The sequence below is a fragment of the Phodopus roborovskii genome, unplaced genomic scaffold (genome assembly GCF_943737965.1).
Source record: "Phodopus roborovskii unplaced genomic scaffold, PHOROB, whole genome shotgun sequence".
Classification (NCBI taxonomy): Eukaryota; Metazoa; Chordata; class Mammalia; order Rodentia; family Cricetidae; genus Phodopus; species Phodopus roborovskii.
The window spans coordinates 5,208,552-5,224,970 of record NW_026125278.1 but is presented as its reverse complement, the minus strand read 5'-3'; the positions used below and the strand labels follow the sequence as shown (position 1 = coordinate 5,224,970).

The window sequence follows — 16,419 nt, the reverse complement described above, 5'->3', positions numbered from 1 at the left end:
GGATTAAAAGCTGGAATCTAAATGATTACCCCGTTAGGTATTATGGTCCAAGTTCGGGTCACGATAGACAGCAATTAAGGTTATAATTTCTAGACTCCCTTGCTGCATTCTCTACATTGTACCCATGTTACCCAAGAACTGGCTTCTTTCGTAGCTCTTTATTTCTTTAGTTGGGATTCTCAGGAAGCTGCAAATACCCTGGAACCAACTTGGTCTCCTGGGGAGGCTGGGACTGCTCCTAGAATCTGGAGCCTCAGAATTTTCTTAGACTGGTCAAGGTAATGTTTTTAGAAAGGCCCTTAGATGATCTTAGGCCACGTGTCTCACTAGGAACTGTTAATTTGAGGTAACTTTTTGACTTCTACTTTTGTGAGTCTTAGACTGCAAAGCCCTGCGTGAGGGCATGCGCCTGACCACCGAGAGAAGCCTGAATTCCCCCTGCAGTATCCGGTGGAGTCAGCACAGTACTTTGATGATTTGGTGTATAATGGACAGCTGAGCAGTACTTTAAGCATAATTTCCTCCCTTTCCCACCCCCCTGTCATTTTCTTGAAAGCCCAGAAAGAAACAAAACAAAACAAAACAAAACCTGTGCATCATTATTCCCTTTCTTGCACTTGGCCAACTGTTCCTTCTCCTGCCTTGGCTGGTTCGGTCTCACAGCTTCAAATTGTTTATTGTCTTATCATTCCAAAGCATTTTACTTTGGCCACCCCAGGCTCGCTGGCCCTTGGCACCGGGAATACTGTCAGATGAGCTAACTGCTGCCAAGAAGCACACATAGTTGGTATAAGCTGTCTGCTTAGAGTTTTAATTTCTTAATCCAGGCTTGGTAGACTAAACGATACCACTGCTTTGTGAATCTGATGAATATACCTGGAAATGGTGGGTGCCCAGACAGCGAGGCTGAATTAGCCTGCAACAGTATGCTTTTACAAAAGAGGTTCTAAGTGGAAAGGCTGATGGCTACCCTCCATCATTCTCTGGAACAAGCACAAAGACAATGCCTTTATTTTTCCGTTTCAATCACTCCGTTAATACTAGTGAGCTTTCACTTGTCCACTGGCTTTGGTATTGTTGTGGTGCATTAAAGGAAATTCCAGACAGTGAAAAAAACCATGTAAGATCCAACACATTTAGGGTTTTTCCATCTTAATTTTTTTTTTTTAAGATGGCTATCTATAAAATGACATGGACATTTTTGGACATAAAAGTCAATGGTGAAGCTTAGTGAAAACAAGAGGAAATGTGGTCTGAGTGAACTGTGTTACATAGTTAGTCATTCGAAGAAAAACAAGGTCTGTGCTGTGCAATTCAAATGAGCTGCAAAGCAGCCCTTGTCTTCATTCTAGGAATCTTACATATGCATTCAGTTATTTCGGGAAGTAGACCAGAAGCCCAAAGGACGCTCCCACTAAAATGCACCCAGAGCATTTAATTTAAAATTTCAAGCCTTCTGGAATTCCACTTACTGTACTCAGGCTCATTTACATGTCAAAGATATGAAAAATGGACTGGAGATCTTATAATTCTTTCTAGTTTTAAAACAGTAACTTACTACAACACAAAAGAACAGAAATTTTGTTTCTGTGTTTTTGGACACAGGGTCTCACTGTGTAGCCCTGCCTGACCTTGAATTTGAGATCCAAACCTTGCTAAGAACAGAATTATCAATAAAAAGGAAGGAAAAGTTTGATAGCCCAAAGTAGAGAACAAGGGCTCTCTAGCTCAGAGTAAGGACGCTAAGAACATCCCTAGTGTTGCCTGGCCAGCAGATGGCAGAGCCTTCACCAGGCCGGTCTGAAATTTCTTTAGATTGGGTCAGCAATTTCATCAATAATTTTCAGAGTCTTAGCTAAGGGCCATGCAGTGGCTTTTGAATGAGAATGTCTCCCATAGGCTCATATATCTCAACACTTGGTGTCCAGGTAGTGGTGCAGTTTGCGGGTTTAGGAGGTGCCACCTGGCTGGAGGAAGGATGCCATTGCGGTAACCGTGAGTTCAAACTGTAGCTGCTGCCAGGCTCGCCTGCAGTTCCAGATGCGAGGTCTCAGCTTCCTGCTCTAGTTGCCTGCCATGCCCATGCCTCCTTGACGAGATGCACCTCACCCCTCAGGAACTGTAACCCAAGATGCACCTCACCCCTCAGGGACTGCAACCCAAGATGCACCTCACCCCTCAGGGACTGCAACCCAAGATGCACCTCACCCCTCAGGGACTGCAACCCAAGATGCACCTCACCCCTCAGGGACTGCAACCCAAGATGCACCTCACCCCTCAGGGACTGCAACCCAAGATGCACCTCACCCCTCAGGGACTGCAACCCAAGATGCACCTCACCCCTCAGGGACTGCAACCCAAGATGCACCTCACCCCTCAGGGACTGCAACCCAAGATGCACCTCACCCCTCAGGGACTGCAACCCAAGATGCACCTCACCCCTCAGGGACTGCAACCCAAGATGCACCTCACCCCTCAGGGACTGCAACCCAAGATGCACCTCACCCCTCAGGGACTGCAACCCAAGCAACCTATTTCTTCCATTAGCTGTCTTGGTGGTGTTTTATCACAGCAGCAGAAAAGTAACTAATACAGGGCAACTCCTTCCCTGCGTACTCTCTCCTCCATCTCCCCCTCCTCCCCCTCCACTCCCTCCCCTCCTCTCTCCCCCTGCACTCTCTCCATCCCCCTATTCCACCCCTCCCCACCCTCCTCTCTCCCCCTCCTCCCCCTCCCCTCCCCACCCTCCTCTCTCCATCCCCCCTATTCTACCCCTCCCCACCCTCCTCTCTCCCCCCCCCCCCTCCCCCTCCCCCCCCCCTCCTCTCTCCATCCCCCTATTCTACCCCTCCCCACCCTCCTCTCTCCCCCTCCCCCTCCCCTCCCCACCCTCCTCTCTCCCCCTCCCCTCCCCCCTCCTCTCTCCATCCCTCTATTCCACCCCTCCCCACCCTCCTCTCTCCCCCCCCCCTCCTCTCTCCCCCTCCCCTCCTCTCTCCCCCTCCCCCTCCCCTCCCCCCCACCCTCCTCTCTCCCCCTCCCCTCCCTCCCCTCCTCTCTCCATCCCTCTATTCCACCCCCTCCCCATCCTCCTCTCTCCCCCTCCCCCTCCCCTCTCCCCCCCACTTTCTCCTCTCCCTCCCTTCCCCCTCCCCCTCCCTCTGAAAGCTCCTTCCTTCTCTCTCCTTTGACTGTGCTCCTCTGACTGCAGGGCTAAATGCTACCAAGGAGATTAAGTTGGACTGACTGCAAGTATCTGCCTACGGGGGTGACAGTTATTAGAAACTGTCCTCCTGTGACAGAGAGCATGTACTGAATCCACGCTTGGGGAGAGGAAGGTGATTGACTTTGGATGGAACCAAAAAAAAGAACAGGGTAAGAGAAGGCACAAAATTAATTTTTATGTATTCCTTTATTAAAAACAATGAGCTGGTTGTGGGAATGTGGGGGCCATGCAAGGGTGAAGTGGGGTGGGGGCCATGCAGGGGTGAAGCGGGGTGGGGACCTAGGACAGCCTGCAGACTAATCCCAGTCTGCTGCAACAACAGGTGTATTTTTATAACACACACTTAGAAACTGCTTTTGCTAAAAGTACTGACTTCACACTTGAGCCCACAAGAAGACTTTTCTTGTGGCTATGATCAAATGCTTGACAGAAAGCAACTTGGAAGGAGGATTGTGCCCATGGTTGAGAGGAAGGCAGGTTGGAGTTTATGGCAGTGGGAACCTGTGGCTAGGACCCCTCTCATCTAGGCAGCCAGGAGCCCAAAGCAGTGGCAGGCTGAAAGCTTTAAGCTCCTTCCCCACCACAGTCCAGTCCTAGGCTTTATCTCCCATGGGTTCGACAGCCTCCAGCAGTAGCACCATGAGCTAACAACCAAGGGTTCTACGGCGCCTGTGGAGACGCATCCAACCTTGAACATTAACTAATGTAGGGCGGGAGCCTGGCATCTCTGATGCCTTTTGTGTCTGTGTTCTTTGGGCTCCATGCTTACCCTGCGGGCCAGCATGGGAATCAATCGCTCTCCTTAGGCTGAAGGCACAGAGATCAGTTGCAAGAGAAGAACCTCTCAGTGCAGACCACTCCCCAGACGAGGACAGGTACGCCTAGGATGATGTGTGGTGACGCTGAGGACAGCAAGGCTCTTCTGACACCCAACACTAGCGAACAGGGCCTTCAGGACTAATGTGTCACTGTGGGCTGTGGGTTCCTGGGTGTGGTCTAATGTTCCCTGAGCTTCCAGCCGTGTGAGCTGATTGATGGATGCCCCTTCTCATATTCGGATCTTTACTGGAGGAGAAGCTCAGATTTGAAGTCAAGCTGCTTCTAGTCTCAGTGAATTCCAACAGGCTGTTAAAGAATCTAGATCACAGACACTGCTTGATCCACCAACAAATCAAACAGACATCTTTTCCTAACAGTAAGGATAGGTATGAATTAAAATGTACAAAGATGGCCTGCAGGGCCAATAACAAACTCCTCTTTCGACAAGGCACCTTTCCGGTACTGTTACCTCCTCCCACAGTGATCAAAGGTGGAGAAATTGCCAACTGCTTTCACCTTACCCAAGTTAAACTACAGCAAGAAGAGGTTAATTAAAACCAAGATCTCAGTTTCACTACAACCTAGATTATATGATGACCATATTCACAAGAACCCACTTTGTTAGCCAAGAATAGCTAGGAAGCCATGGCAAAATGTCCAAATACAGTAAGACTAATTATTCACAACCCCCTGGGGTCTCAGCTTTACATGAATGTGTGAAAAAGAGGGTTCAGATTTGGAAGGAAACATATCAGAGGGATGTGATGGATAAGGGCAGTTTTTGTAGTGTACGATTCACCTCTATTGAATGGTTTTCCCTTTAAAGAAAAAGCCTAAAGTGGCTGTGGCTTCTTCACCAAGACACTAACAGATAGCAAGGTTGATGAGGAAAACAGTATTTGGAACCAAATTCACAGCTTCCCCGAAACGAGTCAAATTCTGGGTACTGGGTAAAGCAAGTAAGCATTCATGTAGGAGTGTGCACATGTGCGCGCGCGCGTGTGCGCACACACACACACACACACACACACACACACACACACACACGGAAATAGCACTAAATAACTGGAGAGAGGAGAAGCTAGAGAGAAACAATGTCTGGTGAAAAAGATAATTAGAAAAGGTTTTCCACAGCAGACCTAAACAAACGGGAGCTGCCAGACCCGTCTGACATCTAGGGAACCAGTATAGGACCCAACCAGGGAGTCAGCTACAAGGCTTGGGCAGTTTATGGGGCTTCTGGCAGTGGAACCAGCATTTATTCCTAGTGTACGAACACACTTTGGGAGCCCAATCCCCATGGAGGGATATTCTCTCAGCTTAGATACACGGGGAAGGGCCTAGGCCCTGCCCCACATGACTTGACAGACTTTGGTGATCCCTCATAGAAGGCCTCACCCTCCCTGGGGAGTGGATGGGGGGATCAGTGGGGGGCATGGGAGAATGAGAGGGAGAGGGACCTGGGATCGATATATAAAATAAGCTTAAATAAATCTTATTAATTTAAAATTAATTTAAAATCTTATTAAAAGAAAGACAAGGTTTTCCGATAGAAAGAGAGTGGCCACTGAGTAAGGTGTGAGTTGCGGGTTAATCCTGGGCTGTGCCCCAAAGGCTCATGTGTCAGAGGCTTGACCGGCAGCCTGTGGCCCTGCTGGAAGGGCGGAACTTTTAGGATGTGGCGCCCAGTGGGAGTAAGTTCTGTCACTCTAAGACAGCGCTTCTGTGGGAGCTCCTGCGTCCTCAGGTGAGTGAGTGTGTTGCCCGGTGTGCTCCTCTCCATGGTATTGGCCATAGGTCAAGTGACCATGGACAGAAGACACTAAACCCATGTTGCTCCTTTAAAGCTATTTATCTCAGGTGTTTGTCACAGCACCAGCAGGCTGCTGCTGACAGTGGAAATCAAGGCAAGGAATTCAAGATCCAGGAAACTCGAGCCTTGAGGCATAAGATTCTACTGAAAATATTTGTTATTTCATCCGATCTCACTATTTCTACCTATAATGCGGGGAACACCACATTATCACCGCTCTGCTTTTGTAAACCATACATGTGTTCCCATCTCTGCACGTCTTCATCAGGATGCCTATCTCCATGTCAGCAGCTGGACTTACCCTTTCCCAATTTTATTGGCAGCCTTATACAGGAGCCAAGCTGTTTGCAGATAAATGAGCGTCTCAGGTCACCTAAATGTGATGTCACTGACCACCTCCTTTTGACTGAGACCACGCCCTGTGGGGAAGCTCATTATTCTCCTGCTGAGTTTGTTATGCTCTTGCTACAAAGGCAAAGGTTTTTTTTTTTTTTGATGTTGAGAACACGACAGGCGGGCATTCGCCTGCTTCACAGGCCCATGGTTTAGGCAGCTCATGTGCTGATGGAAAAATGATCTCCAAAGGGCACCCTTGGAGCTGGCGGGGGCTTTTTATAGCTTCTGCTACAGAAGGTTTCATTGTTCATACTCAGATGAGCTCGGCAGGAAGGCCTATGAAGTCTCTCTAGAATGTTCTGAGAGGCACCATCTTGCAGAACTTGTCAATGGGAAGGGAAGGAGGGCATGCAGTGGGCACTGGCACGTGGACCACTTTTGGGTTGGTGGCTTTTGCTGGCTTGTCAGTGCTCCTCTTTTCTGGCTGCAATGGAGACAATTATCGTGTCCTGGCCCAGCATCTCTGAAGGAATGATCTTTCTACTCAGAGATGTGCAGGTACCCAGACTCTTCGCATGACAATGATCTCACCCTCGTTTTTAAATCACGGCATCCGTAGATCCCACCTGCCCCAGCCAGGGGCGTGTGGCAAGCGGCTCCCATCTCACGAACTCACTGTGTTCAGGTTCAGCCGATGCTATATCCCCACCAGGAGCATCCTCTCACTGAGCCACGCCCCGACAAATGCCGTTGCTTTTGACATGCTTCTGGTCCCATTTTCCCAGAGGGCTTTCTCTGATTAGCTATTAGAGAGCTCTGTGCTTTACTTTGTCCTTTGAGTAGCAATTAGAATCTTTTCCTACAATTAGCCATATTATATTATCTCTTACTTTGTTGGGTCAGTTTCTCCAGGCAGAGCCAGCAACTGCTGAGACCGTGAGCACCATGCTGTTGGAATTCAGGACTGTCTTCTGGGAATGACGTAAAGGCTTTTTTCTTTTCTTTTCTCCCCTTACTTTGGTTCAAAGTTCCCTTTGAACAAAGTTCAAAGTTCAAGCTTAAGTTCCCTTTCCCTTATAATCGATTCCAAACACCTGCAGACCAACTCAGCTGTCATGGACAGATACCACAGTTACTCCCTAAGGAGAAATACCATCTTCCCTGATTCCCTGGACGGTACCATTCATCACATGCTTTCTTTCAAGACATTATCCTTCCTTTACACAGAGAACTGTCATAGTTTTCCATATGAAGCTAAACAAAAGGCAGAGTCTACAGGAGACCAGAGAAAACCACTCTAATGTAATCAAATACAGCAGATAATCCAGTCACAGCTGTTAAAAGCCCTAGATTCGAATGCTGCCACAGATACAGTTAGGGAAAAAGATTGAATGAGCCCCAGATCCCACAGAGGGGAAACTGCTCACGGCAATTATTGCTCCTTAGTGAGCGAGGCTGTGCCCGGGCTGAGGAAGACGGGCGAGAGAGAGAGCAAAGCAATTCGTGGCAAACACGGGGCAAACACGTCCCCCTCACTCTTTGCATGAGGAATCTCCGGGATGTGGTTCATGGATGAGTCATGCATGTTGACATGAAGGGCCACATCAGAGGGAGGGTTGCTCTTCCAGACCACTTAGCGCCAGTCTTGTGGCCTCAGCAAGGCACCCCATCTAGTTTATCAGCTCAGAGCAGACAATGGTACCAAGCCCCTCACCAGGAACATCACAATCAGGGGCCGTAACGGGCCAGACAGGTCTCTACCCTTCCAGAGCCTGCAGACTGTCTCCCAGGGAAAAGCATGGCAACAAGGGAAAGCTCCCATCATCCATGACTTCCATGACTAGCTCTGTGACTCAGAAACTCACAGTATTCCGGGGCCTGCCGAGCTTCACCCAGAAACTGAGGACATTTCCTGTGCTAAAGTTTACCATTCGAAATAAAGGTGGAGAAGGCAAGATTCCTAGGTCCTTCTGAGTCAGAACTTTCTAGAAGGCCATTATGCAGTAGGGTAGGTACAACAAAAGGGTAAGACTATTGTAACAAACCCTCAAGGTACCAACTCCCCTACTAGAGGGAGAAAGCAATACAAAGATCCCTGGCTACTGGCATACCCTTCTACCCCCAGGGTGCAAGAGGATGAACTTGGTGTTTATCATTCAGAAATCTGGCCACCACCGCGGAGCCCATTCCATACACGGGGGTTCCTGGCTCCCCTAGTGAGAACCAGAGCAGACACTGCACACACACCACGTGTCTCGGATGCCAGTCCAGCCCGTCCTTGCCATCCCTGCCTGGTGTCTAGCCTGTGGCCAGGCACGGCCCGCTGCACCTAGAAGCACATTTTGTGTTTACCTTGAGGGCCTTCTGCGCAGGTTCACTGGACCCTATTGCAATCAGGTTGGGCCCGGCCATGCTGCAGAAACTCTTCAGGTGCAGAGTATCCGCCACAGGGACTGTGGAGACCGCGTAGTCCTACGCAGACAGACAGAAAGACAAGGGGCTGTTACCGCAGAGCAATTTCCAAGACGGATTACAAACTGCCAGAACCATGCTCGCTCTTTTGAAGGTTGCCAGCCCGGGGTTGGGGGTTTGGTAGGGGCGTGGTGGGGGCGTGGTGGGGCTGACTGACAGGTGTGTCACAGGTATTGTTAAACAAAGACTGCTTGTAAGAAGAAAGCAGTTTCCTTCCAGAGTTTGACTGTGGCATCTGCTTTGCTAGTTCTTCCGCCTGTGTGGCAGACTACCTCGGGAGACTTGTCTGAATCCCTTGTGGACACTGTGGGTCAGCTAGAGCTTCACGTTCCCATGGGGAACAGCGATTTCAGAAGGGAGAGGTGTGTGTTCGTTCATGCGTTCCTGTGTGTTTGCACGTGTGTGTGTGTGTGTGTGTGTGTGTGTGTGTGTGTTTGTATCCCTTACTAAGTATTCTTCCCACAAGCTGTAAAGGGACCCTGAGGGAAGGCATATGCAATACTTTGGAATTTCCAGTACACAGTAAGTACCCAGTAGAGGACAGCCTGTGTTCTAATCTGAAAATCACATTTTGTACCAGGCACATCTGGGTCTCCAGGCTTTAATTTTTAAAAGTGATTTTGTCAGGAACATGCCCTAGTGTTTGTGTGACTGTGCCTTTGTAAAAGCCAGAAGGTGAGCACAGTAACTTTCTTGTTCCTGAGAGAGCTCAGTGGGTCTTAATTGTTGACAAATTTGAATCTAATAGACTTTAAAACATCTAGCAAATGTACAAATACTAAGAATAATTTTTTAGAGCCGGTGGATTGTAAACACAATTACGCATGGCATATTGATTCCTCGGGACCATGAATATTTATTAAGCAATTACTTTGAGCCAGGCACAAACATCTTTCACCTACCTTAAAAGTGTCAGCCAAGATTTCTGCACCTCGTTGATTTGTCCTCTTGGAAAGACCCACAAAAAATTCTCTGCCTGTAACAGATGTGACGAAACACAATGAGTCCATGGCCCTAAGGACTGAGCACAGCTTCTTTTTCTGTAATAACCACCTTAAAGTATCACAACGTTCCCTTCACCGCTGGGAGAGTTACTCCTGTTCCCCTTCCAAAAACTGATGAAATGCCTGCCCTTGGATAAATAAGCCTTTCGAACTCAGAGACAGTAGTCAGCATAGAAGTTTCTAGGAGCTGGGAGAGGGGTCAATGGGTAGTGGTTTCTGATTGGGGAAGGAGTTTCAGCTTGGGAAGATAAAAAATGTCCACTGATGTCTGGTGGTGGTTGCCCGGATACATGAAGGGACTCACTGTTTCTTATGGCTATAAATATACAACGCAACCCCTAAACCTATGGCTCAGGGAATGTCTCAGATGGGCTGAAAGATCGTAATGGTCAGAGGAATAGGATGTCTGTTGGGAGTAGTGTTTTCTAGGCATAACAGGGACGATGCGCTCAGTAAATCTCAACAACATGGTTCTAGGGGATCCAATGGTCTTGGTCTTCTGGTCTCCACAGGCACCAGGGATGCATACAGTACACAGGCACACACAGACAAAACATACACACGAAATGATAATAATTATGTAATTCTGGGAGGACGAGTGGGGAGGGAAAGGATATGACCAACATACATTGTATGGAAAAAAAACTACAAAATGTAAAAAGATAACATAAATAATCAAATTCCACCTCATTCACGTATAAGAGAAACCAGACCTTTCCTTAACTCAATCCTATGATCAGACTTGGCTGAGGGTTTCCTAACACTTACATTTCCCCGTACCCTTTGTATTGTCAGTAAATTGATAGTTTCCAAGAGACTGTTAGATATAGTTCCTCTTTTAACAGAGAGGTCCACATATCCCTTGCTTCACACAAGGCGTGTGACTGATGGTCACAAATATTTCAGTGAGGGACTAGAATGACCAAGTGGGTTCAGTGACAATGGCCTAATTCCTCCACTATGCTTTCCACTAACTTTCCACACTGGTTTTAGTCTCCACTGATGGCCTGGGCACAGATCCACGGTTTCATTAGAGATCAGCATTTATATTTAGAATTCTAAGAAGAAAAAGATTGATTTGCTTGACATATAATTCCTAAAGGAAATATAACGTAAATGGCTTTCCCTTCTACAACTACAGTAGAGCTGGTGGTCTCCAAACCACATTAAAAATAAATTTACTATTATCTACTAATGAGTCAACAGTTGAATCCTAACAGAAATTTAGGAAACATTTAGAATTAAATGGCAATATAAATACTCACATCAAACAGAGGGTCTCATTGGGTGTGGTAGAGAGAGTCTATAATTCTAGTACTGGGGAGGCAGAGGCAGGAGGATTGGGAATTCAAGCTCATCATCAACTATATAATGAATTTGAAGCTAGCCTGGGCCACATGAGATCTTGTTTTAAGCAAGCAAGCGAAAACAGGGGGAAAAAAAAAAAAAAAAAAAAAAAAAAAAGAGAAAGAAAAAAAAAAGATTTAAATAAGTAGTAGTTGGAGAGAAATCTATTCATTAGAGACACATACATTTAAAACTTGGTAAGATGTCAATTCATTATGTAGAGAAAAACAGAGTATAAAGACATTTAAAAGAAACAAAGAGAAGTAAAAGAAACACAAGAGAAAGGGTTTACAAAAACCAATATTTAGTCCTTTGAAAAGATTAATAAAATTGACAAACTTGTGGAGCAGAGGAAACCGAGGGAGGGAGGCAGAAGCTTGGCAAATGAAAGGGAGTATAGTTATGATGGAATGGAGTCTGAAGAGACAGTAAGAATAATTTTATAACCAACATTTTGATAACTGAGGTAAACGAGATAAAATCAGAAAATAGGACTCACCAATATGGACCCAGGAAAGCCTAAATAATCATTAAAGTAATTGAATCGGCTTAAAATCTCCCCATTAATAACATACCAGGAACTGCTTATGCATTTGTCTTATCAAGCTGAAGGGATATGCAATGTAAATCGTACTGATTCCAAAGAAAAGAAAAATAAGAAGCATCCCTCCAATACAGAATTGAGAGTAATATAATAGTTTTATCCAAACCAGATGAGGACAGCAAGAAAGAAAAAGTATAGGCCATGGAAACAAACGCTTAAAATACATTAGCAAACTAAACCCAACAATGTGAATAGTGATGGCTGGATTTTATCCCTGACATGAAAGACTCACAGGCTGAAGTGGAAAGGAAAATCATATAATCATCACACTGAATCAGCAAGGACTTTATCCGAGAACCCAGAATCCAAGTGTTGGCCTTACAGAACAGTTCTTAACCATGAGCCCAGAGGACACAGGGGCAGACATAGCAGTGTTGATGGTAATAACACACAAATCCAAGAGGCACCCACAATACACAGCATTAGTAAAGACTATTTGGTGGTATATTCCTTCCCTCAGAACACCGCTTAACATAGAAAACTATTATATTTACATCTGTCTACTTAGGTCAAAGGCAGAAAAGTCATATCGTGAGCACTACAGCCACAGGAACTTGTACCAAGAGCAACCTGAGATGGCATGTAACTTAGAAATACATATATTGAGACAAACTCCACAGCAAAGTGAACGGCTTCCCAAGGCTGGATGAGGGGACCACACGGGGCTTTTGTGGTCCTGGCAGGATCCTGTTTTATAAGCCAGGGGTGGGCATGCAAGCGCTTATTTTATCGTTGGTCTTTAAGCAGCACATACACATTTACAACTCAGTTATATGAAATCTATATTTCACAAAATAAATAAAAAAAGGGGGCAAATTGATGTTATCTATTCAAGGCAAATGGGATGGAAACAATTTTTTCCCAGTAGCTGCTTTCGTGACTGACACATTTCCCAGCAGGAAGTGGAATTGGAAAGTAGCTCTCCTTCCGTCCATTTCCTGATAAATTATTAATGAAGCGTTGACTCATGGAAAGAAGGGGGCAGAGAGCACACAGAAAGCGCTACAGAATCCGTTAGTTACCTAGCTCTGCCTGATCTAACTGACGGGCAGACTTGCATACATTGGGGATGTAACTGATGGTTCATGAATTTTACACTTAAAAATGGGAAAATTGTAAATGGGAAGGAGGGCGGGGGGAACAATGGGGTACAAATGTAGAGATCTGAGGACAGCTTTGGGTGTTGGTCTTTAAACTTACCACCCTGCATAAGCCGGGGTCTCTCGTTGACCACAGTGCAAGCCAGGCCTGCAGGCCCCAAGCTTCTGGGGAGCCTCCCATCTCCATTTCTCATCCTACTGTAGATGCACTGGGACCACAGATGTGTGGTACTGTCTCTGGCTTTATGTGGACTCTGGGGATTAGAGCTCAGGTCCTCGCCCTTGAGTGGCATCATCAAGTCATCTCCTAGACCCTTATCTCAGTTTTGAATCAAGTAACTCTTAAGATGTGAACTTACTGGATGTGAAAGAAAGGCTCAGACCTAATCAAGGGCAAGACTCCCTCCATGTTCAGTGATGCAAAGACAAGGGGCTTGACATGGCCAGCAGCTTTGACCAAAGGAGGAGACGCTTGCTGTATGTCATGGCCCCGTGGAGGAGACGGACAGGTCTTACTCTCATGAGCTGACTGGATCAGCTCTGCACTGCAAGAAGGTGTGGCTTACACATCTAGTGCTCCACAGAAGGCCATTTTCTAAGAGGAAACCGTCTGCTGCTCTGGTCTATCCATGAGAGGCACGAAGACCATCTAAGGGGATCTTACTGGGAAGAGTCGGAGAATGGCTGAGTTGGCTTGGGCACAACCAGAGCTATGAATGTGCAGTCAGTTCCCTCCTTCTGTGTTCTGAGGGCTCAGGGCACATGCAGCCCAAACTCCAGAGGCAGGTCTGTGCCAGGCAACATCGGCTAGCCGGAACACAGCACGGCTTCACCAGATGCTACTCACAAAAGCCATGGGTTGAATGTCACCCCTTGGAGATGGGCAATACAACACCTCCAGCCTTGGGCATAGGACACCAAGCAAGAAGACACTAAAAGGTCACAAAATAAAGCTGCTTTCTCTTTCCATTGCACCTTCTCCAGGAACATGCATTAAATCTAAACATTAGTAATAGGAGACATGTTCTAAACAACAAAGGGGCTGTACTTTGGCTACAGATATGGGGGCCATGCGAGGCTGCTTTCTCTAGTCCTCAGGACCACCGTCTTTATTTGGACAATGGTGGTGAAATTCCTTGACAATTAGGGCAAACAAAATCACACTAGAAATTAAAATTCTAGTAATTATCTTGCACTTCAGTATAACCAGAATGAATCTGAGGATGGAGATTTCACTTAATAATCCAGCATCATAAAGAAGTGGGAAGGTTAAATGCTATAATTATTGTTTCTTTAGTAGCCACCTTATATGCATTCTGGTTAGATCCACAATAATGCTAACATTTATATTTCACTGAGTTATGCTGGCATGAAGCCAAATCAATTTGCATAGAAATGTATTTGAATTTGTCTTGCCATCTGGAAAGAAATTATTTGTAAATGATATTAATTTTGTATGAAGAATCTTTTAAGCATAAACCTGGTATATGGTTACACAATGGAAATACTACTCAACATATTCACTTAGTTATAGAAAACACGATACATACCAAAATGCCTCTATAAAGAACAATCAGTTATGCACTCGAATGATATGCACCGGGGAAAAAGGACCTGTACTGCAAGGAAGCCTGGACTGTGTGTGAACATCACACTGATGATCTCAAATGGAAGGCCACTCTTTCTTCTTCACGGTGATTTTCTGAGCATGTTTTAGGCCCCTGCGCTTTGTATCCATTATTTCGACGACTAAAGAAACAAGTTAATGAAACAAGCAAGTCTGAGTCAGGTATCAGAATAGGAAATCAATGTACTCATACCTGTGAACAGGACATCACCGCCATCTAAGGTTGCATTCTCATCTTTCATCTCTACTATGTTGAGCTGAAGTTTCTCCAAAGCCTCTTTCATCATATCAACCTGTTGAAAATAAAACAATTCACATTAATACCGACCACTCCCTAATGTAAAAATCCAACTCTCCGCAACTGAGCACCAAATCATATTCCCGGATGTACACACACACAGACACAGACACAGACACACAGACACACACACACACACACTCATTCTTGTGGATATAAAAAGCGTATATTGTATAGATATATGGCAGAGAGCAGGATCAGAAATGATCATTTCTAAGAGAAGAAATTATTTGCTAGAAAGCACTTGTTTAGAGTTGGGGGTGGTAACTCATGCCTGCAACCCTGGCATTTCAGAGCTAACTTAGGAACACTGCTGAAATTCAAGGCCAGCGTGGTCTACAGAATGATACAGTGCCTTGAAAACCAAACAAAATCTGATCAGCTTCTTTCTAGTGTAAGGCTGACTAGTACTAGTCTCTTCTTGCCTAACAGGGATAACTAGTTAGGTCAGTGTTGGAGATGGACCGGTAAGCATGCTGATAAGCCAAGAAGGCCGGAGGCCCACCCAGTTCTCTTACTCTTGTAAGAAAGTACAAGAATTAATTTTAAGCCTAAGTAAGATGGAGCAGTAATTGAAACAGTGATGACTAGGAACTTGACATTTTAGTCTAAAGCAAGGACAGTCATTGATTGCTTTGAAAATACTTTCTAAAATGCCATTTACCCATGGCTTCTCAGTAAATATAAGCTGTAATGTGTAGCTGAAGGTTTCTTTCTTGCCTGCCAGTTCCAAAATAATCACTCTGAAGCTTAATATTAATTATAATTGCTTGGCCTTTTGGCTCGGGCTTATTATTAACTAGCTCTTACAACTTAAATTAACCCATTTATATTAATGTATGCATTGCCACATGCCACGGCTTACCAGTAATACTCTAGCTTCTTACTCCTCTGGCAGCTGCATGGCATCTCCCTGACTCAGCCTTCTTTCTCTCTGTTGGGATTTCCTGCCTAGCTATATTCTGCCTGGCTATTGTCCAAATCAGCTTCTTTATTAACCAATGGCAATAAAACATATTCACAGCATACAGGGGGCATCCCACAGCAGTCCTGCTGTTAAAATTTATTCATGTATTTTAAAAAACTTAGTTCCCTAGAGGTTATTATTAACAACGGTTGTGAAATCAAAGAAATATTGAGAAATAAAGGTCAGGAACTGCCTGGGTCTAGGGTTTATCTATCATGGAAGTGCTCTGGGTGGTATCAGGAAATGCTACCATGGAGACTCAATCTATTTTCACTTTTAAAATTTTGAGACAACATGTTACTAGGAAACCCAGGTTGGCCTTGAACTCACGACCCTCATGCCTCTGCCTCTGAGCATTAGGATTACAGGTTTGTGCCCTCAGAAGCTTACAACTTAATTGGCATCCCTCTGGTAGCTCAGCAAAAGCAATTTCAATTTTCCCCAAGGTTTCTGCAACCTTTAAAATGGTAAGCGTCCATTAAGAAGAAAAACATGAGTGGGGCTAAGAGAAAAACAAGGGCTCACATCCCACTGGGCAGGCATTCCTGCCAAGATGCTGAGCACACAGGGCGGATTGTCAGCGAGGAGACATCTCTACCCGCGTTGCTTCTAAACCAATAAAAATATGGAAATACTTTGACAATACTGACATTCATGCATTCAAAACCATTTAAGAGGAAGTAAAGAAAAGCAAACACATCGTCTCATCCTTGTCCTGGAACTCATGCTCCATTTCCACACAACAGAATGACTCAGAACAATAAAAATTATTTCCATGGACAAAATGGTCTTTAGACCGTAAATAC

The 16,419-nt window shown here is 45.5% G+C and overlaps 1 protein-coding gene across 1 annotated transcript in view; it reads right to left on the bottom strand.

Annotated features, from left to right (window-relative positions):
• Ddah1 (dimethylarginine dimethylaminohydrolase 1) overlaps positions 1–16,419 on the bottom strand; it is a 122,316-nt gene that overhangs the window by 17,029 nt on the left and 88,868 nt on the right. The window contains exons 2-4 of the mRNA XM_051194812.1: positions 14,542–14,641; positions 9,569–9,642; positions 8,547–8,666 (exon numbers count right to left, since the gene is read on the bottom strand). Coding sequence (XP_051050769.1) covers positions 8,547–8,666; positions 9,569–9,642; positions 14,542–14,641 — 294 coding nt within the window. The remainder of the gene's footprint in view (positions 1–8,546; positions 8,667–9,568; positions 9,643–14,541; positions 14,642–16,419) is intronic.